Consider the following 20,626-nt stretch of genomic DNA (forward strand, 5'->3'; position numbering starts at 1 on the left):
CTCCAGGATGTTAGCTGTAAATAGTGTACTTATTTTTGACAAGCACGTTCAGCTTCTTGCCTTTAAAGGTCCTAGGAGGAATGAAAGATAGCTTATACTTTTATTATTACAGTTTAATACAGTCTTTGATACAGGAGAAGCAGCAGTAGCCAACATGCAAAGCAATTAAAGTCATGGAGGGGGTGCTCAAGAAAGATCACTAACAGTTTGACTCTCTTAAGTAACTGCTCTTTCACAAGTGGCACGGGTGCATCTCTCAGAGCCCATTTCCCTCAGTGCTGCAGTTCAGTCATGCCCCACAGCACGATGAATTCATTGCAGATACCAAACCAATGCACAACAGTTAGGAGGGGGGGTGGGGGTGGAGAGGGGGCTGGTCTTTCATTTTGTCTTTTGATGAATCAAGTTTGCAAGAAGTGTGCTTTGAGATAGAGAAGCCACCTGAAATCTCACCTCCACTGCCAGTCTACAGCAAAGAGAGATTCTTCAGAAAGAGGCGATGGCTTTCAGATCATCGGGAGATTAACGTCAGGTATTTGGCTGCAGTTTATGCATTTCAGAGCTGATACCTCTTTGGGTCAGCAGGTATTTTCAATGCAAGTGATGAATGCTCAGGCTAAAGATTCCAACCAGCACAAGAGAAATCTTCATAAACAGGTAGAAATAGATGTCCCCGTGAAGAAATAGGTGCATCAGGCCTGGGGCTGCCCTCACAGACAGCACAACAAAACCTCACCCGACTTCCCCAAAGCAGTTCGTCTGAAGAGACATCATGTCCTCCTGCACCTCTTCCTTTGGCAGGCCTCTGCATCTGAGCCACAGGAGCTATCTGAGTCGCTTCCTGATGACGAGGAGGAAGGCTTCGACGTGCTATAGTTCATGCTCAAGACCCACCCCAGTTTGTTGTGTAGCACTTGCTTGAGTCCCGGTGGCAACGGCAGCACCTCCAACGTGTCCACATAGTCAGGCAGGAGCTGGCGCAGGCGGTAGCAGCACAGGTACTGCAGGGACGTGCAGCTGGCACAGGAACGGATCACCTTCATGCTGCTCTTGGCTGCTGTCGAGCACACCATGGGGTAGAACTTCTTGTTCTGCAGCTTTGTAGCTGCAACCCCTGCAGGGGACAGCATGGAGGATTCACGTTAGTTCTGACCAGGTGATCTCGCTCCTCCCACCCCAGCCCGAGCTCCACAAAGCTGTCACAAAATGCTTGGATTTCAAAAGGCTGTATTCCAAATCTGGTAAACAAACACAACCTTTGCCCCACTCGCTTCATCTCCATCTTTTATTTGCTACTATTTTCTCCTGCAGCCCAGCCGCCGCCACAGTTCAGCTAAAGCTGCAGTGCTCCCCCATTTCTGCCTCTGTGCCTGAAGGCTGCTGCAGCTGCCCTCGCTCTTACCAATGCACTTGCGGTTTTTGAAGAACGTCAGTGTTCCGTGCCACGTGTCCAAATGCACCCCGATGATGGAGCCCTGGCCAAACCTCGAGGAGAAGTTTGTCTTGTCACCCTTGTGATGCAGTAGTCCTGAAAACAACACACCTTGCATTCAGCAAAAAAGTCTGTGCTCCACAAATTCACCCCCAACTCTCAGACGCTTCCCTGCAAGCTCCCACTGGTACAGCCTTGGTCAGCACCTACAAAATGCCCCGTCTGCTCATTGTTCCCTCAATGCCCCCCCACCCAAAGCATATGATGAAAAGAGGGAAGCTGAGGTTTTGGAATACCAGAGCCCAAGCAGCTGCACTGAGATCCTGAATCACTGGCATGCAACCTGCAGTCCAGAGGCCCTGAAAATTCACATGCTGGTTGTATAGGGTTTGCAAAATGCAGGTAAGGCTCCAAGAGCTGAAAGCAAGCAGCAGCCTGTCCTATGCAGTATGATGCTTAGGCAAGCCCTGCAGGTGCGCAGGTGAACTGAACAGGCAGCAGCTCCCATTGTAGTTAACCAAGGGATTCACAGGCCTTGTGGCCTTTTTGGCTGTGATCCCATGTAATTCTTAAACCCGAGCACCTGTTGCTAACACTTCAGCTGTCCTCCCCCTAACACTGACCTGCCTGCATTACCTGTGTAGGAGAGCCCCCAGCTGTCCTCATCCTTGCCCAGCAGGCTGCAGAAGGTGTGGCGGTATTTGTCCAGATTCACATCTGATGTCCCAATTCCCACCATCTGGTAGGCAAAGTCGAGAAGAAGAACACAAGCTTAGCATCTGCAGGAGCACAGAATGCTTCTAAAGCAACAAAACACAAGTGAGACTCCAGGTCTCCCTTCCTTCGCTCAGCACAGCCCAACAAGTAAGAGGTTCTGCTGAAGCTAAGCTGAAGGTTTCAGTTCTCTGTCAAAAGGTTTGGCCAGCACTGCATTAACAGAGCCCAGGAACCAGACCACGAGGTGCAGCCTTAGCAGAGCCAAGGGAGCTAACAAGGCTGTGGCTCATGTTAACTGTGGAAAGTGAGGCTGAGCTGTGGCCACAAGCCACAGAGTGGCGCCACAGCTGTACACAGCCCTGCAGGGGTGATGCTTCAAGGGTAGGAAGTGACCGAGCTGAGCAGCACACACCCCAGCACAACTGCCAACCACAGCCTGCCTGGATGCTTCCCCAGGCTGAGGACGAGCACCAGCACAGCCTGACCAGAGTCCTTGTTAAGTTTATTGCTGGTGAACTCCAGGGAAGCAGGAAAATCAGGTTCTAGTCACAATTCCTTTGGTGTTGGCCTAAAACCGCTTATCCTTCCAGCTTCAGTTTTCTTACTGCTAAGTGAGGATGCCAAGGTGAAACACAGAAGGAAGTTTGCTATCCCGTTCACAGAGCACAGGGCATTTCTAAGTGCCTGGAAGCAACCTGGTTCTACATACCATATCTGTGCCATACACTGGAGAGGTCATCTTGATCTCCCAGAAATGCTGCCCATCTGCCAGCTCCTTGTTGCCCCGGATGGCTGCGGTGCCACAGCTGTACTCCATGTGGAAGTTCACCTTGCGGTTGTCACAGGTCAGCAGGGTGGCCGTCGACTTATTCAGGTCATCCCATACCCAGTCAAAATCTGGTCAGGAAGGACACAGGAGACAAGGATGGACATAGGCCCTCAGGGAGCTATTCCCAAGTGAAACACAGATGGACAATTGTTATAAAGGCCCATCAAGACTTTATTTTTCTTTTTTAAATCAGGTTAAATCCTAAGCTGTGGACATATTTGAGGCTTGAGCTATTCTGCATCTTCCCACAGGGGATGGTCCAGCGCTCTCTCCTTCCTGTTGCTGTCAGTTCTGACAAGGCTCCTCAGACCTCCTTTTCTTTTTTCTGAGGGAAACACAATCATTTCTTGTCCGTTCAAGGGACTGAAGTCAAAACACAAGTGCTACAACAATTCTGCTGTGCTCTGGGGCTTTCTCAGTCAGCCCAAACCTGCTCTTTACCTGCCTTTCCTGTCTACTCTGAGGAAACCCTGCTGCACACCCAAGTGCCCTGCCAGCTGCACTGGGGATCAGCATTAATAGGGTTGTGGCCACAGCAGCTGACTTTTCTAGCAGCCTCAACTGGATCTGAACTCAGGTCTCCAGAGGTGAACCCTGACGCATTAACAAGTTCAGCACTCAGCCCTGGGAGCACAACAGAAGACACATGCTTATAATCTTCCTAAAGGCTACGTGGCCTTGAGATGTAAACAAAGGCAGTGTCAGGCACTGGGACAGAGATAAGGGCCCTGTGGAACAGCAGTGATCCATGCAGAGCTGCAGGCTGTGCCTCCAAGCCAGGACTGCTCCCACCTCACACCCCAAAGGCCTCTGAAAGGAGCCCTTTCCTTACACTCATCTTCCTCGCCGCACTGGCAGTCCTTGACACGGTGGAGGGCGTGCAGGCTGGAGCAGTAGGGAGCTTCACTCTGGTTCTCACAGTTGCAGTAGGACTCTCCAGTCACAGGGATGGCGCTCGGGATGGAGGGCGAGAGGGTGGAAAACTCCGGCTCCGAATCCGAGTCGCTGTGCTGCAGCAGAGAGCAGAGGAACATTACTGCCAAGCGTCCCCAGGTTGCAGAGCTGGGCTCTCCTAGCAGTCAGGTTGCTCTGCAGAGATGCATGGGGACATCCCCAGGCTCGTGCCAGAGCCAGTGGCAGCACTGCTGCACTGTGTCCCAGCCTGGTCTGCCATGCAGAAGGGCTGAGCTCTAACTGCCCTGTCTTGGGACCCAGTGTGTCCTTTGTGCCTTCACAGCTTCTAGGCATCAAAGAGATGGGGAGGGGGGGCAAGTAGCATGACAGCCCAAGCAGCTCTTTAACACCCATTTTTAAGAAAGCTTTGTGCTAAAGTGATGGCTTTCAGCATGCAGGTTACAGACAGCTGGGGATGCCAGTCAAGGCACCACAAAACAAGAGCAGGTGCACGCAAATGGCTGTACACAGAACCTCTACATTCCCACAGGGCCCTGTGCCTTCCCCAAGGGAAGGCCACACTGCTGAAAAACACTGCTCCAAAGAGAGGAGGAGGAAAAGGAGGCCAGGAAGGGGAGAGGGCAGAACAAAAGAGTAGCAGCTAAGCAGTAAGACTGCAGTTCCTCTTGCCAGCACTGCACATGAGCCTGCAGGGAACCTAGTGAGAGATTTCAAGGCTTTTGTTTACTTTTATGTATGAACACAAGAACTTGCATTTTCTATTCCTCCACATCCAGAGAGCAAAGCGTGCCTGCACTGGATGCTGTAAGAGGAAGAGCCCTGTCTGACCCCACGTGTTACAGGAGGTTCCTTCTCACCCCATGTAACTTAGCACAGATCTGAGGTCACACACTGATCAGACATACCTGCTCACTATTCGTCCCCATAGCAGGTGGCAACAGCTATGGCAGATTTTGTCACCAGTATTTAAAGATAAAAGTCCTTTAAACTCACAGAGCTGTGGCCACGTAACAAGACAGCAGGACTTAAAATGACTCAGGTTTACTTGTCTGCCTCTCACCACCTCCTTCTCCCACTGCAGATTAGAAAGCTTGTTTTGTATCTTTCATTGGCCTTTCCTAATTGCCACTATCTAGAAATTTGGCTGTGGAAATACAAAGCTCTGCTGATATTTTCTGAGAGAGCAGTGCCTGGATTTGGGCACCATGCTTGGGCAGAGACCTTGTAGTATTTTAGCCTGGCTCTGAAGCTTCAGGAGCACTTCTGTGTCCTCACTGCTGCACACACTGTGTGGGAAACAGAACTCATGCACTAAAACTAGGGTGAAGGATGGCCAAGAGGATTCTAATTCCCTTTTAGACCGGAATTTCACAGACTGGAGCAGCCCACAATCTCTCCAACAGCAGCTAACAGCTGCATGACAACCAAAAGACAGCAAACCAGACAGGAGAACTGATTCAGTTCAGTGCATATTTTAGATTGATACTTAAAAAGAATATTTTTAAAATATTGTGTGCATATATATATACATATATATATATATATACACACACACTACAAACACATTGTGTGTTTTAGATGTACAGAGCAGTTCTCTGGCCCATGGGCAATAAAGCTTGTGAAGGGCTTGCAGAATATGTCCTACAAGGAGAGACTGAAGGAACTGGGGGTGGTTAGCCTGGGGAAAAGGAGGCTGAGGGGAGACCTTGTTGCTCTTTTCCAATACCTGAAAGATGCTTATAGAGAGAGTGGGGCAGGTCTCTTCTCATTGGTGACAGGATGAGGGGAAATGGCCTCAAGTTGTGCCAGGGTAAGTTTAGGTTGGATATCAGGAAAAACTTTTTTTACAGCAAGGGTTGTTAAGCACTGGAATGGGCTCCCCAGGGAGGTGATTGAGCCACCATCCCTGGATGTGTTTAAATCAGGAACGTGATTTAGGGGAGAGCTGTTAGAGTTGGAGTAGTATTGTTAGATCGTGGTTGGACTCAATGATCTTTGAGGTCTTTTCCAACCTGAGTGACTCTGTGGTTCTATAAAGGCACAGTGGCTGCAGCCTTGCTAGCCCTACCTTGGGGAGAAATGCCATGAGCCCCACATTACAGCCTGGGGGAAGCAGCATCTGCTTCCATCTCATCCAACAGCCTCCTATCAGTCTCTTCTGGGTACAGCCAGCCGTGTGCCTACCTGCCCATCGGAGTCGTAGCCCCAGCCTCGTGCTCCTGTGGCCAAAGCGAGCGCCCGGCTGTCGGCCTCACGCCGCACCCCGCTCAGGACAAAGTGCCAGGCCCGGCTGCTCCGTGTGCGTCGTGCCATGGCAACACGGGACAGGTAGGCTGTGGGGATGAGGAGAAGAGGTTACACGTGCCAGTATGGCTCCCTTCCCCCCCTCAGGCTGCTCAGGCTCAGCCCTCCGCAGGGCACCGCACTGCCCAACACCACAGCAGCACAACTCAGATCTGATGGGCAGGACAGCAGGATGAGTTCCTCCCCCACTATGAGCCTCTGCAAACTTTCCTCTTGTTCCCCAGGTCTGAATACCAAAGACAGCTTCTCTGCACTGCTCTGCTGCCTGAGTTGAGTGCGTCTGCTGCTGGGAACAGCGCTCGCTCACCTCTGAGCAGCTGCCTACTTGGAGAACACTTTGCTAACAGCATTCGTGGTGAGGAACGGACAACTTTCTGTGTGCTGGCAGGAAAGCGGGTCTGTCCTGACCTGCCTCGAGGACAGCAGGCAGCAACTGCATGCCCCAGACAGAGATATTATGCAGACCAGATTTCCACAGCCTCCCTCCCACCCCGACAGGCCAAACCAGCTCCAGCCGCCCCATCACAGCTCTGTGTTGGGAGGCACCACGCTCCCTTTCATTCTTCCTTTGCAGAAATCAACTCCTCACAGCCAACACCCGCACGGCTGGGTCTCCTCCCGCCTCTCGGACCCGCTCCCCACCCTCAGCCCCCATCACAGCCGCACCCCACACCCGCACAGCTCCTCTCCACCGTGTTGACGCCGGAGCAGCGGCCAGGCCCGGGCCCGGCCGGCGGCACAGAGCTGTTGGTACTCCCGAGGAGCAGAGCTTCAGGCTCGGGCAGCTCCCCGCTCTCCCCGAGGCCCGCAGCTCACAGACGGGCGCGGCGCGGGTCCCAAAGAGGCTCCGGGCCCACGAAGGCCGCACCAAAGGCCGCGCTGCCTCACGGCCTCCACTCCCTCAGCTGAAGCACGACCGGGCTGCGACGCTCAGAGCCCCGCAGCGCAGTCCTACGTGCCCCAGCCTTGCTCGGCCCCCTCCCAGCCCCGGTCGCGCTCACCGGCCCCACTCCGGGCCCACCTCGGCCCGGCCCCGCCGCCGCGTTCCGACCTACTTTCTCCTCCCGGGACATAAACAATCCGCTCAGAGCGCCGCCCTCCAAGCCGCCTTATTGGCTACTTCTGCTCGGATCTGCCTTGCAATTGGCTGAGAGTCCCGTCGCTCAAAGCTGAGGGACAAGCGGTGGGCTGTGCCCGCGGGGAGCTCGACGCCATTGGCTGTGCCCTTGTCTATCTCAGGGGAGCAGCGCTATTGGGTGGCTAAGGTGGGCGAGAAAGCACAGAGTCTATTGGCTGGTGCTAGTGGGAGGGGAGCGGCTGTGACTGGCCGCGAGGCCCGTGGGGGCGGGCCTCTGGGAAGGGCGCGGCCCGCCATTGGAGGCGGAGTCTGCCAGTCGGAGGGGGGCGGGGCTTAGCCGGCGAAAGGCGGAAGAGCGTTGCGCTGCGTAGCAGCATGGAGGAGGTGGCGGCGGGTGAGCGGCGCGGGGTTGCGGTCGGTCCGGCGCTCTGGGTCGCGTGCGTGCCCTCTGTGCGCCCGCAGCTCCGGCCTTTCAATTTCCGATCCTGGGAGGCGCCGGGGCCGAGTGGGGCTCTGAGGCGGCTGGGCCCGGTTCCCGGTGGGCAGCGCTGTGTGCCCGTGGGCCTGGCGAGGGGCTCTCGGTGCCGCCGCCCTGCGGGGTTCCTTGCCACCCTTCCCATGTCCTTCTTCCCGCTCCACGTCTCCTCTCTGTCCTGCCCCGTTCCCAGTTCCCTCCTGCCCTTACCCTCGGTGGAGGCGCGGATGAGGTCGGCCGTGCTGGGAGCTGGCTCCATGGCCGCCGCGGTGCCGGTGCGATGCCGGTTCCGTGGCGAAGCCCGGTACGGGGCGGGCCGGTGACTCAACTGCCGCCGGTGACGGGGCGCCCGGGAACGCGGGCCCGGCCGGTAGTGGCGGTTGCAATTCCTTGGTCTGAGCTGCTCCAGGACCTTGGGGAAATCCAGGCGGACGGGTGCGGTGAGAAGCGGGGCTCGGGCCAGAGAGCAGCGTGGCACGGAGCGGGGAAGCGCCACGGTCTGAGCCCACCGCCGTCTCCCGGCCCGCCCCACTCAGCACCGGTCATGACAGAGTCCCGCGGGCACCCATCGCTGTGCTGCCCGAGAGCTGAGGTCATCGCAAAGCTCTTCCTCTACTCCTCAGGCAGCCAAAGCGCTCTGTGCCTTTTTGCTCCTCTTCATTGCCCTTCTCAGAAGGGGCTCTGAAGAATCACAGAATGGTCAGGGTTGAAAGGGTTGAATCATGAATCTCCAACCCCCTGCCACACGCAGGGCCACCAACCTCCCCATTTCATACCAGCCCAGGCTGCCCAGGGCCCCATCCAACCTGGCCTTGAACACCTTTAGGGATGGACGGGGCATCCACAGCCTCTCTGGGCAGCTGTTCCAGCACCTCACCACCCTCTCTGTAAAGAACTTCCCCCTGACACCCAACCTAAACCTTCCCTCCCTCAACTTCAAACCATTTCCCCTTGTCCTGCTGTTTCCTGAAGCTTGTCCCTGCTCTCCCTTATCCCAGAGAGAAGCAACCTGGGTGGCGTGCGGCACATCCTGCTGGTGCTCTCTGGGAAAGGCGGTGTGGGGAAGAGCACCATCAGCACAGAGCTGGCTCTGTCACTGCGGCACTCGGGCAAGAAGGTGAGTGAAGGGCTGGGATGCTGATTTGTAGCTGGTCTTTCCCCCCATCACCTCAGCATGATCCTCCTTGTCCTCCATGCTACCCGTATAAAGATCCCTTGTTGATGGTCTGTGCTTTCTTGATCCAGAAGAGCCCAACACAGCTAACAGTGCAGTTCCTTTCCCCTTTATCCAAGAGACTGATGCTATCTAAAACTTCTTTTGCTGTTATTTTTGAAACCAGGATGCTGAGAAATGACTTGTTGGTTTGTATGGTGACACGTGTTCCTCTGTGGGCAAGCTGAAGGACAGCGGTGGTTCAGGAACAAAAGGGCACCGGGGGGGGCATGAGGCAGGCTGGTATCTAGGAGGACTTCATAAAGGCTCTGTTGAGCCAATCCCTCTGAGGTTCTGATGGGTCCCCAGAATAAAAGTTTCCCCAGAGTGCTTGTAGGTACCCAGGAGATGTTTCCTTGAAGGGAAGGAGGTTGGGACAGCAGTGTAAACTTGAAGCAACTCTTTGAAGTTGTGCTTCAAACCTGCTGCTTTGGTTCCTGGCCTAGTGGAGAACGCTGCCTCCTCTTTTCTGGGGAGGAAACAGAGCTGAGGACTGTGACTGTGCTCAGGCCCATCTGAGTGGCTCTGCTTCATCCCTGCAGGTGGGGATCCTGGATGTGGATCTGTGTGGCCCCAGCATACCCCGCATGTTCAAGGTGCAGGACAATGATGTGCACCAGTGTGACGCCGGCTGGGTGCCGGTCTTTGTGGATCAGGAGAAAAGCATCTCACTGATGTCTATTGGCTTTCTGCTGGAGAAGCCAGATGATGCTGTGGTGTGGAGAGGACCCAAGAAAAACGGTACAGTTGTATTTCAGCGTTAGTAATGTTCTTACAAACTCTATTGGAGGTGATTTTGGCTCCTGCCATGGGCAAGTCATTCTTTGGGGCATGAGCCTTGTTCTGCAGGGCTGTCTTCCCTGAATTGGGTTCAGGGCATTCAGATGGCACACCTTTTATTTTTGCAGCTTTAATAAAGCAATTTGTTGCTGATGTGGCCTGGGGAGAACTGGATTTCCTCATCGTGGATACGCCTCCAGGCACCTCTGATGAACACATCTCCACAGTGGAGGCCCTGCGGCCCTACAAGCCTTTGGGAGCAATCCTAGTCACCACCCCTCAGGTAGGGCAGCCTGCTGGTGCTGAGCTGCAGCACGCTTTCTGGGCACAGTCAGTGGGGAACTTTGCACCCCAGATGATGCTGTCACCCATCCTCCAGGATGTGGTTCTGTGTGCAGATCCTCTAAGAGGAGGACTTGGTCGAAGCTATGGCCAGCAATAGCAAGAGAGCATCTCCTAATCCCCATCACCTGCATGTTTTATGTATTTGTGCATTCCTGCTCCGGACAGACATCTAGACAGACAGACACCTCTGACCTTACCTGTTCTCCCTGCAGGCAGTGTCTGTGGGAGACGTGAGGCGAGAGCTGACGTTCTGCAAGAAGACAGGCTTGCGAGTTCTTGGCATTGTTGAGAACATGAGTGGTTTCGTTTGCCCTCACTGCTCGGTGAGCTTTTGGTTGGTCCATTTTGGGTTCTTGTTCATGTCTGGGTGTCACACGCTGCTGTGCCTCAGGTGGAAAATCAGTGAAATGCCACAAGGGTGCCGTGAACCTGGGAGATGAGAAGCTGCCAGCTGCTGCATGAACACTGGAAGAAGCCAGTGGTTCTTTCCAAAATAGAGCTGGGAGAAGGCAGGGGCAAAATAGAGCTGGGAGAAGGCAGTCCTTTGTGGCAGGAAGGTGGATGGGAGCTGGTACTTCTGTACGCAGACAATGCCTGCCCTGTTGCTCAGATCTCTCTGCTGTGGTTCATGACTCACTGCTGTTTTCTTCCTCCTTCAGGAGTGCACAAACATCTTTTCCAAAGGGGGAGGCGAAGAGCTGGCCAAACATGCTGGGGTCCCTTTTTTAGGTGAGTGGACTCTGGAGCAGAGCCCTCCTTGGTGACATCCTGTGTGGTGCTGTGGGAGTGCTTGAGGGGCACAGTCTGTCAATAGGGCAGGTGGGCTGTGCTCTTAGTCCCTGTGAGCCCTGAGGCTAGTCAGAAGCAAGGTGAAGTTGCTTTTATACCATCCACGCTGTACACAGTGGGCATCCAGTGCTGCCAGAGCAGGGGCAGTGATGAGCAGAGCCTCCTCTGGCTGCTAACATTGTGGTGACAAGCAACCAAGCCTGAAGCCACCCGGCACTCCTGAAATTCCCTGAGAAAAGGGGGGCTGAGGGTTGAACCTGCCCTATGGATGGGGCTGGGAGCAGAGCAGGAGAGTCTCATGAAGAACCGTGGTCTGGTGGTATTTCAGACCCAGAGAGAGGTGAGAAGGAGGGCTGGTGAGAGGGGTGGTTGCCTTTTCCTATTGCTGCCCCTTGAGATGCCTCTGGCAGGAGTTTTTCTTCGATCCTCAGTCAAAGCCTTTGCCTTGTGATGAACAAGCAATCACGCTCCTCTTTCCTCCTCTCCCTCAGGCTCCGTTCCTCTGGACCCCCAACTCAGCCAGAGCTTGGAGGAAGGCAGAGACTTCATCCAAGAGTTTCCCAAGAGCTCTGCCTTCCCTGCCTTGACTCGTATTGCCCAGCAGATCCTGGATGGTGCATTGCAGCAGAGCTCCTGAGGAGTGATTTGGGCTGGACTCTTGCCTGGCAGCACCACCAACAGCCCTTGCTGGTGGGGAATAGGATGCAGAAGCTGTTGATCTATGGAGCTGTTACACTGGGGGATGATGGAGGGAGGAAGGAGCACAGCATCAGTGCCTCTTTTGGCAACTCAAAAAGGGAAGTGCTGCTCTACCTCTCCACATCCAAAGATACTCTATATGGGCGTCTCTGCTCACGTGGAGGACGCACAGCCTGGTTCTTGCCTTCTAAATGTGGCAGCACTCTGCCCACATGGTACAGTTGTTTTTAGCCCCCTCATGCAGTGCCTTCCTCTGCGACCAGCTATTGCACAGATATTTGTGGAGCTCTATCTTGTTTCCACAGCATCTCATGCTCTGCAGTGCAGCTAACGATGACTGAATGCAGCTACACTGGCAAGCATCATCAGTTGGGATGGATGTTCCCTCGCCAAGTTCAGATGGCACGAATCATCTGCATTGTAGCTCCATGTGTTGCTGCCTTCTGCTGCTTTCCTTGCGTGATACAATACATTACTTGGTTCAGCAGCTGGCAAGCTGGATGCTGTGCTGTGGACCTGAGCCAAGGCAGCTCGCTCTGAAAGCTCCAGTTGTTGGTACATTTTGCCTCTGAGGCACTGCATATGCTTCATGTGTCTTCAGCAAGTCTAGTATCCATTTGAAGTCTGCATCCGACCCCACTGGAAACAATGCCTTTTTTCATCTGCTGAGGGGTTACTGTGACTCAGGAATATTTTTTAACGTTCCAGACAGTAAACATTTTTCTTAAAATGCAAGTCTATGAGTTGAGTTTTTTTCCATGGCTTTGGGCCTCATCGTAGCTGAGTCTTAACAGTATTAACAGCACTTCAGATACATCTAGATGTCTCCTGCTTCCCTCGTGTTTCCTTGCTGGGGCTCAGCTGTGGCTCTTCTCCAGCTTCTAGATCCTGCTGTTGCCTGGTCTAGTTGAAAACAGGCCCCTGCAGTCCTTTGCATCCTTTGCCACAGCCCTTCTCCACACCCCTGGCACACATGGGGCTCCTCCAGCTCCCTGACGGTTCCTGGCTCGCTTCCTCTGGCTGTGCTGTCTCCTTGGGACTCCTTCCCTTGGCAGCTTCTGTAAGTTTGGATTTCTCTGCGGTGCTGGTGCTCCCTTGAGTCCTGCTTTCTTCTTGCAAGCGTGGTTTAAGCTGGGAAAGCTGCTAAAGGTCGTGTCTTTGCACTTTATTTCCATCTCTCCTATAGCATGAGCCCCTTCTGCCTCTGTGCCCTCTCTGTGATCGGACCTCCACCTCGCAGTGCTGCTCTAGAGAGTCAAAAGAAACAGATTCCTGCTGACCAAGCTGTCTCCTCGTTGGAAGCCCTTCATTATGAAGGAGACTGGAAAAGCATCTGTCCCTGCTTGGACTGCACCCACATTAGGACTCACACCTGACCAGGCCTTCCCCACTTGCAGCTTTCCTGGAAATCTCATCTGACCTTTGCTCACTGATTTGGGATTTGGAGAGTGGGGCCATTCCTGCAGCCACACGCTCTCCTGGCCTGTGGGACTGTGTGCAGGAAGAGCCTGCGGTGCAAATCCCGCTCCCTGATAACGCTGAGTGGAGGGGGGGCAGTGCAGGATCAGAGCTGGGCAGCTGGGCAGGGCTGTGTGCACGGTCTGAGGGACGCTGCACCCCTCTTATTGGTCCCAGCCTTTCCTTCGTTGCCGTTCACTTTGCAGAAAGTTCGCTGCGAGTTCCTTTAGTGCCTGGGGATGTGGGGAGCCCGTGGCACCCAAATGTTGGGATGGGGTCGTGCACAAACCCTGAGGAGCTCTGATAAGGAGCCCTGCTGGGTGTGGCACGTGGTTTCGAAAAAACATACTTACAAGATGGGTTGCAATAGCTCCAAAGGTTTATTTGTCTGCTGTGAATTATCAGGTAAGTGACACGGGTGGCTTTCTGTAACCTGTATTGGCTGTGGCAAGGAGCAATTAAAGCGTGTATCTGTCCCCTCCCCCAGCCCCTACAGCAGGGCTCAACAGCAAATTCGGGTTTTCTGGTTGTTTTTTTTCCATTTAAACCTGCTGGGGTGGAGGTGACCCCAGGTGCCACGCACTGGGCTCTAGTAATTGCTTTTTTGAGGTCTTGCTGGTGGATGGGGATGGTGGGGCCCTGGGTGAGGTTTGGGGCCCTGGAAGAGGCTGGGGGCTGCCCACGGGTGGGCACAGGGCGAAACCAGCCAGCATCCTGCTTCGTGGCAGGAAGATGCTTCATTCTGTCCCCGTGCTGGTGGTTAAATACTGCCAATGCTTCCTGTCCCCCCTTGCCTTCCCCAGGTCCCCATCCAAGAGGATAAAGCTGTCCCCCGCGGTGCCAGACGGGGAAAGGTGGCCGAGGCTAGACAGACCACAGTGATGGGGACAGGGAGGTGGCAGTCATGTGTCAGCAGTGAGCAAAGTTGTCCTCACTGGTGTCGCGGAGGTCCAGGCCCACGAGGCTGGGGGGCTGGAAGCAGGTGAGGTTGTTGTAGGTGTAAATAGGGACGTGGGAGTCATCCCCCTCGGCGACGGACTGGACAAAGCGTGGGACCACGCTGGGGTGCCGCAGGGCGAAATCCCGCAGCCCCTTCAGCGAGCAGTTGCAGTGCCAGTTGTTCCCCCCAAGCCAGAGCTGCTCCAGTGTGAAGGAAGGGCACAAGAATCCCACCGAGAAGGTCTCTAGGGAGTTGTTCCTCAGACTGAGGTAGCGCAGGTTGGCAAGCTGCGTGATGATGGCGTTGTCCAGCGTCGCCAGCTGGTTATGGGAGAGGTCGAGCCAGAAGAGCCTGCGGAGCGGGCTGAAGGTGTCCTGAGAGATGTCCAGGATTTGGTTGAAGGAGAGGAAGAGGTACTCCAGGTTGCTCAAACCCACAAAGAGCTGGGGTGAGAGGTGGCTCAGCCTGTTGTGCTTCAGGTCGAGCTCCAGCAGCTCGTGCAGCTCTCTGAAGCTTTGGTCTTCGATGATGGAGATGGCGTTGTGCTGCAGGAAGAGCCGCCGCAGGCTGGTGAGGCTGGAGAACGTGTTGGCCCTGATCCTGCTCAGGCAGCTGTGCTCCAGGTGGAGGCTGTGCAGCTTGGTGACTCCCTCAAACACGTATTCGGGCAGAGTCTTGATGCAGTTGGCGGACAAGTGCATCACCGCCACGTTGTACAGCCCGAGGAAGGCCCCAGCCTTGATGTCCTGCAGCTGGTTGTTGTTGAGGCTGAGGACCTCCAGTTGACCCAACCCATCGAAAGTCCTTTCTGCCAAGCTCCAGATCCTGTTGTGTCCCAGCTGCAGCTCCTCCAGGAACTGGAGGTCTTTGAAAGTCCTGGGCCTCAGGTTGGTGATGGAGTTGGTGGACAAGCGTAGGACGTGCAGGCTCAGGAGACCCAGAAACGTGTCCTCATACAGTGAGGTGAGGCGGTTGTGGGAGAGATCCAGCCATCGGAGGGACTTCATGCCCATGAACGCACGGGGTGCGATGGCATTGATCTGGTTGTTGTTCAAGTAGAGCTTTTGCAGCTTCTGCAACTTGACGAAGATGTTGATCTTGATGCCCTTGAGCGCATTCCCACTGAGGTCCAGCTCCTTCAGCTCTGTAAGGCTACAGAAGAGCTGGTGCTGGAGGTAGGGGAGCTTGTTCCCAGCCAGGATCAGCTCCCTCAGGTTGGGCAAGTCATGGAAAACCTTGTCAGGCAGGACCACCAGCGAGTTCCAGCCCAGGTTCAGGTACCACAGATTGGAGAGCCCCGCAAACAGCCCTTCTTCCACCTTGCTGAAGAAGTTGTTGTTGAGGCTGAGGGACACGAGGTTCTGGGTGTGCAGGAAGGTGTGGGGTGCCAGGTACTTGAGGCGGTTGCGCTCCAGGTGGAGGTGGTAGAGGCTGCGCAGGCCATGGAAGGCGTGCTGCTCCACTGCAGCCAGCTGGCTGCTCTGCAGGTCCAGGAAGTCCAACCCTGAGAGGTTCCTGAAGGCTGCGGCTGGCAGCTGGGTGAAGTTGTTGCCATCCAGCCAGAGGGCTTTGGCGTTGGTGGGGATGTCCTCAGGGAGCTGCGTCAGGTTGCGGCCGCTGCAGAAGACGTTGAGCTCCTCGCTGTAGTCATCCAAGCTGCAGGCACAGGGGTTGGGGCAGCGCAGGGGCTCTGTGGCTGGGGGCTCCTTGGGGACGTCCCCGTCCTGGGGTTGGGATGCAGCAGCCAACAGCAGGACCAGGGGGAGCAGGAGGGGGACCCTGCCTGCTGCAGAGCACAGAGGAAAGGAAGACTGTAAGCAGGCATGGGGAGGTGAGCTTGGAACAGCGTCCCCAGAGGACAACACATGGTGACCATCTTGGTCATCATGGGACACACAGCTGTGCCACCATGGCCTGAAGCATGTCACCCCCAGCACTGAAGGGCAAGGATGCTCATTGCCACTGGTTTCCCACTGGAGACGGTAGCCACTGGTGTCCTCCAGCCCAGGGGCCGGCTCGTCCCAGCCCGTGTGTGTGCACTGCTGTGCCCCGTGTCCCCTGTGCCCTCTTGGAGATTTGTCCTTATGCCACAGCAGTAGCTTCTTCCTTCCCCAGGAAAGGCCAGCAGCAGCATTCCTTGTTCCCTTGCCTAATTCCTCCCCAAATTAGCAGAGAACCCAGAGCTATTCATTACAGTGCCTCAGAAGGCACAGGAGCTCCCCAACTGACCTCTTAGCCACAGAAAGAGAGGAAAAAACTGACCGGCAGCCGCATTGCAAAGTCCCGGGGGGGGGCCGGCTGTCCCCCTGCGCCCCTCGCCCTGCCCGGCTCTCTCTGCCTTACCTCTGTCTGCGCTCATGGTGGCGGGCGGCTCCGTGCGCGCTCCCGGCCCCGCGCAGGGATGGAGCAACCACCTTGACGGCCGTCCAGCGCCAGCCGCCGGCCTTAACCCTGCAGCTGCTGGGCTCGGCTGCGATCAGTTTGAGCGTGGACAGGCTCCGGGCTTCTTCCCCAGCTCCGTGCCAGCCTTTCTCCCAGCCTTGGGGGTGCGAGGAGATAATCTGCAGGAGAGCTGAGCTGTGGAGCGCAGGTTATGTGCTGGGACTTGGTGCTGGGGGCGATGTTACTGCTGGAAGTGGGGTTTGGGTGAGCAGTGAGGACAGACAGATGGATTGTCCCACGGTTGTGTCCCTGAATGGTGACAAGCCTGGTGCTCTGCTGAGGATGCATACGGAGTGAGTGTGGTACCAAACTCGTCTCCTTGTGCCTCACAGTGGCTGTGCCAGGGTGATGGGAACAAAAAGGGGCAGTCAGCCTGGGCTGTTCCAGCAGCTGAGGCACTGCTGTGAGATACCAGGAGCGTGGGGGCAGGCAGAAGGGCTCACTCTCACCTAAACATGAGGGTTTTCATGCTGGGGGCTTCCCATCAACCTCTCTTTCCCACAGAGATGGAAGATGCTCCGATGTGAACTTTTCTTCCTTTCACAGTCCCGGTTTGCACCCGCACTGCTCAAACTCCTCAGCTCTGTGTGGCACAGTTTGCCCAGAGCCCAGCAGATCCCATGGATGCTGCTCTCTCTGGCCAGAGCTGCCTGACCCCAAATCCCCAGGAAAGCTTTGACCCCATCCTGTGTCCCGGATCATTTCCCCACCCCCCTGTGTCCGATGTGGCTTCTGAAGAATTTTTTTATCAGTTTCCAGGAAAAAAAAAGGGCAAAAAGGTCGCTGATGCCCAAGGTGGAGTTGCCCCGTTGGCTCTCTGGGGTCAGATGAACAAGTGGAAAAGCTTCTGTGCGCCCTTCCTGACTCCTCTACAAACCTGTTCCTCCTGGGGGATGCACCAGGGTGGGACTGGCAATGCTTGTGGTTGGGATTCCAACTGCCCAGCCTGGGAACTGGCATCAACAGCACTGAGGGTTTTCCTTACCCCGTCCCAGTCCCCAGGGAATGAGGAGGGGATGGTGATGTTCCATGGCCATGTTGGTGGAGAGGCTCAGTTCCCCACATCCTCTCCGTCTCCGTGGATCACAGCCCGTAATCCCTTGACTCGCAGGGGAATTCTCAGGTCTTCCTTCTTGAATTTTGGCAGAAGTTTCAATCAATAGAAAACACAGGCACATGCCTATGGGAACAAGTGTCAACAAGGGCGAGGAGGGGATGCCAGCAGTTCTTTGATCCACGCAATCGAATGCTGCAGCTCAGCTCCATAAGAAATGTTTTCCTAGTTTCTTTTTGGCTTGGAGCAGTGCTCTCCTCCCCCTCTATTTTAATCTTCTATTCTGGGAAATTATAGATCCAAAGGCAGAAATGGGCGACGGAGAGCAGCGCACCCAGCACGGGCGCTAAGCACATATTGACACAGTGCGTAATCAATGGGGAGCTGCAAAGAGCTGAACCAGCACGGCCCCATCGCCAAAAAATGTGAAGAGAGAGAGCTGCAGGTGGGTAAAGCTGTGTGCTAAAAGCCTCTCTTGTGGAAACAGCGAGCAGGCTGCTAAGGGGAAGCAGCAGCCCTTCTTCCAGGCCCTGTGAAACTGCCGTCTCCCATTGCACTCTATGATGTCTGGGACCCCAGAAGCAGAGCAGTGCAGTGTCACCGCAGCCCTTGTGGCTCTCAGTGTGCCCAGCCAGGACCAAAGTCTACACCGTTGCTATGGAAAAGGCTGTAATGATATTAAAGGAGAGAGCAAAACCATCCAAAAAAGCCGTTTGGAGCCCATGCTTCTCAACAAGGCTTCCCCTGCTCAGCTCGGCTCGGGGTCCGGGCTGGGATGTGGGTGTGCTCATCCCTCCCGGGGGCAGCGGTGGCACCGTGATGGTGACACAGCCGCACAGCAGGCGCAGCGTGACCGTCACCTTCCTCGTGCCATCCTGTGACTCCTGCCTGCCTCACCCCGGCCCCATTCCCAGAGAATGAGTGTGACACCAGCCGGGCGAGGCGTCCCTCGCTCCGTTCCCAGCAGCTCTGAGGAGAGGAGCTGACGCGGGGCTGGATGCTCCCGACGCTGTGCTGTGTGCGGGGCAAGGAGCGGGAGGTGCCGCGGCAGCTCAGCGCCCCGTCCGAGCCACGGCGACCACCGCCATACAGGAGCGGGCCGGGTCCTCCCGCCGGCAGGGGGCGGACTGCCGTCTCCACCTCCACCCGGAAGCTGCCGCATCCGTTGCTATGGAGACGGGGAGAGGCGACCAGGCCTAGCCCGACGAGAGGAGGCCCCGTTTGGCCCCAGGAGGCCTGGTGCCCTCCCAGTGCGCCCCGCAGAGCGTGGGGATACTGGGCTGAGGGCCCCACAGCCCTACATTCTGTTCCCTAGGCCTGCAGCTGCACGGCAGGCATGAATTCAGCCCTGCAGCAGGTGTTTGTGCAGGGCGATGGCCGCGATGCCTCCCACCCTCCGCCAGGGAAGAGTGAGGAGCGGGGCTTTGCCTCCAGCACCAAAACCCCTTTGCCTGCGCAGGAAGCCTGGCAGGCTGGTAGCAAAGCCAGTGCTGCACTAAGCCTGGCTGGAGCCACATGGGGCAGTGCTGGTGCGGGCTGCAAGCTGTGAGCATTGCTGGCGGTTCTGTAGGCTCCAGGACTTCACCAAGGTTCCCTTTGAGCTCTTTGCACATTTGGAGCTGCTTGCAAAGGGTGGCTTGCTGATGACAGCCACCACGTCATCTGAATGCCTTGGCCATGAAAAAGCAAGAGGAAAGGAAGGCTCGGCGCGAAGCTGGCCCTTTGTGGGGTTTATGAAACATAAATTTGGTGTTTATGTGGTTTTTCTTTCTTCCTCTTTGGTTGCAATGACAAACTAGCAAGCCATTCCTGCCTGCCCACTTTGCTGTTTGTGCTGTGAGCGGGGACGTTTGCTCTGTATACACAAACCAGGGGAGCAGCAGCAGCTGCTGCATCTGCCAGGTGCCAGTGCAGCACCCTGCATGAAGGGTTTGCTCCAAGCCAGGCCTTCGAGGCACTGTGGTTCCATAAATAACACTGCGTGTGTCCATTAGCCTTGTACTGCCACGGTGAGCATCGTGAAGACCAGCAGGTGAAGCAGGTGCCCCTTGGGAGCCAGCGTTGGCTGTGGCCACCTATCTGCACCAGGAACACGTGGCTCTGCTCCTCTCCCCTCCGTGCTGCAGCACCTGCTGCAGGCTTCCAAGCACCCCAGCGCTGTGGGCGTTGTGTGAATTTGGCTTTCTGCTCAGCTGTGGGTGTGAAGAAACTGTGAATTCTCCTCAGCGCTTTCATTACCTTAATAAAATCACTTCGGGGCTATTAAGTTCTTTTGCAGAAAAATAAGATGTAACTGCATCTTTCATTAGCATCTCCTTCCCCCGAGCCCCAAAAGAAGCTCTGCTGCTGGATTGCACATCTGTAGTTCGTTGTTTTTCACATCTAGGTGCTTGCAGGCCTTTGGGCTAGATGCTGCTGGTGGGGAGCTGGAGAATGGTGCTCAGCACAGCGCTTGTGTCAGCCCAGGCCCTCTTCCTCGGTTACAGTCTGAGCTTAGCTATACGAAGCTTCTCAGAGCTCTGGTCCTTTCGAACGTTGCATCATCAACACTTTTCTTAAGAGAGAAATTCTTACCTAAACTCACCTGCCCTACGGAAGTAGCAGAGATAACCAGTCTCAAATAAGATAAAAGCCAGCATTTGTTTTACCCCATGACTGCTATTCACCCAGTTTTTCCAGCGTTATCCTCTGCTCCTTGGCACTCTGTGGCCCTCGCTCCTATGGCAGAGGCTCTGTTCAAGCACTTGTAGCCCTGTGCATGCTTGGGACCCATCCTGGTCATTCTGGAAGATGGCCAGTTGGATTCAGTGACGCTGCATGGGCCGGCACAGTCCAGATTTAGCTGCCCGGGCTCATCAGAGTTCAGTGCGCCTCTAACTGTGAGTGAACATTGACAAACGAGCTGGGACAAATTCCTCTGAGGCTGCAGCAAGTCAAAGTTCAGCCGTGGCTGTGAGGGAAGCAGCTCCTGCTTGGAGAGCTGCTAGCAACTCTCAGCATAGGGAACTTCTCCCTGTCTCATTCTCAGCACACAACTGGCTTTTGTAGCAGTGTTTTGCAGTGTGTGTTTTGCTTTAGAATTCACATTTTTCCACATTGCATCCCTGATGCTAAGTGATACATTTGGGAAGGTCTTCCCTGTTACTGGCTGTAGCT

At 55.3% G+C, this 20,626-nt stretch overlaps 3 protein-coding genes across 8 annotated transcripts; 1 reads left to right on the top strand and 2 right to left on the bottom strand.

Moving 5' to 3' along the window:
* Positions 1-77: 77 nt before the first annotated feature.
* On the bottom strand, positions 78-7,300 carry SPSB3 (splA/ryanodine receptor domain and SOCS box containing 3). Of its 4 annotated transcripts, none has more exons than XM_048962048.1 (7): positions 7,219-7,275; positions 6,078-6,226; positions 3,811-3,988; positions 2,859-3,046; positions 2,069-2,171; positions 1,403-1,528; positions 78-1,114 (listed from the first exon to the last, which is right to left on the bottom strand). In XM_048962048.1, the coding sequence occupies exons 1-7, from the start codon at positions 7,268-7,270 to the stop codon at positions 771-773; spliced, it is 1,140 nt and encodes a 379-aa protein (XP_048818005.1). In that variant the 5' UTR covers positions 7,271-7,275; the 3' UTR covers positions 78-770. The 4 variants fall into 4 exon arrangements, with proteins under 4 accessions (XP_048818005.1, XP_048818008.1, XP_048818007.1 ...); XM_048962051.1 differs by lacking the exon at positions 7,219-7,275 and adding an exon at positions 6,864-7,155; XM_048962050.1 differs by having other exon boundaries at positions 79-1,114; positions 7,253-7,287.
* A 271-nt stretch (positions 7,301-7,571) lies between these two features.
* On the top strand, positions 7,572-12,857 carry NUBP2 (NUBP iron-sulfur cluster assembly factor 2, cytosolic). The gene is made up of 8 exons (XM_048962060.1): positions 7,572-7,669; positions 8,749-8,867; positions 9,506-9,704; positions 9,872-10,026; positions 10,301-10,411; positions 10,748-10,817; positions 11,369-12,636; positions 12,763-12,857. The coding sequence occupies exons 1-7, from the start codon at positions 7,651-7,653 to the stop codon at positions 11,512-11,514; spliced, it is 819 nt and encodes a 272-aa protein (XP_048818017.1). The 5' UTR covers positions 7,572-7,650; the 3' UTR covers positions 11,515-12,636; positions 12,763-12,857.
* Positions 12,858-13,382: 525 nt separating this feature from the next.
* IGFALS (insulin like growth factor binding protein acid labile subunit) lies at positions 13,383-17,777 on the bottom strand. Of its 3 annotated transcripts, XM_048962028.1 has the most exons (3): positions 16,866-17,777; positions 16,237-16,751; positions 13,383-15,760 (listed from the first exon to the last, which is right to left on the bottom strand). In XM_048962028.1, the coding sequence occupies exons 2-3, from the start codon at positions 16,331-16,333 to the stop codon at positions 13,944-13,946; spliced, it is 1,914 nt and encodes a 637-aa protein (XP_048817985.1). In that variant the 5' UTR covers positions 16,334-16,751; positions 16,866-17,777; the 3' UTR covers positions 13,383-13,943. The 3 variants fall into 3 exon arrangements, with proteins under 3 accessions (XP_048817985.1, XP_048817987.1, XP_048817986.1); XM_048962030.1 differs by having other exon boundaries at positions 13,385-15,757; positions 16,318-17,775; XM_048962029.1 differs by having other exon boundaries at positions 13,386-15,760; positions 16,318-17,775.
* Between the last annotated feature and the right edge of the window lie 2,849 nt (positions 17,778-20,626).

This window comes from Lagopus muta, chromosome 15 (assembly GCF_023343835.1).
Source record: "Lagopus muta isolate bLagMut1 chromosome 15, bLagMut1 primary, whole genome shotgun sequence".
NCBI classification, from domain to species: domain Eukaryota; kingdom Metazoa; phylum Chordata; class Aves; order Galliformes; family Phasianidae; genus Lagopus; species Lagopus muta.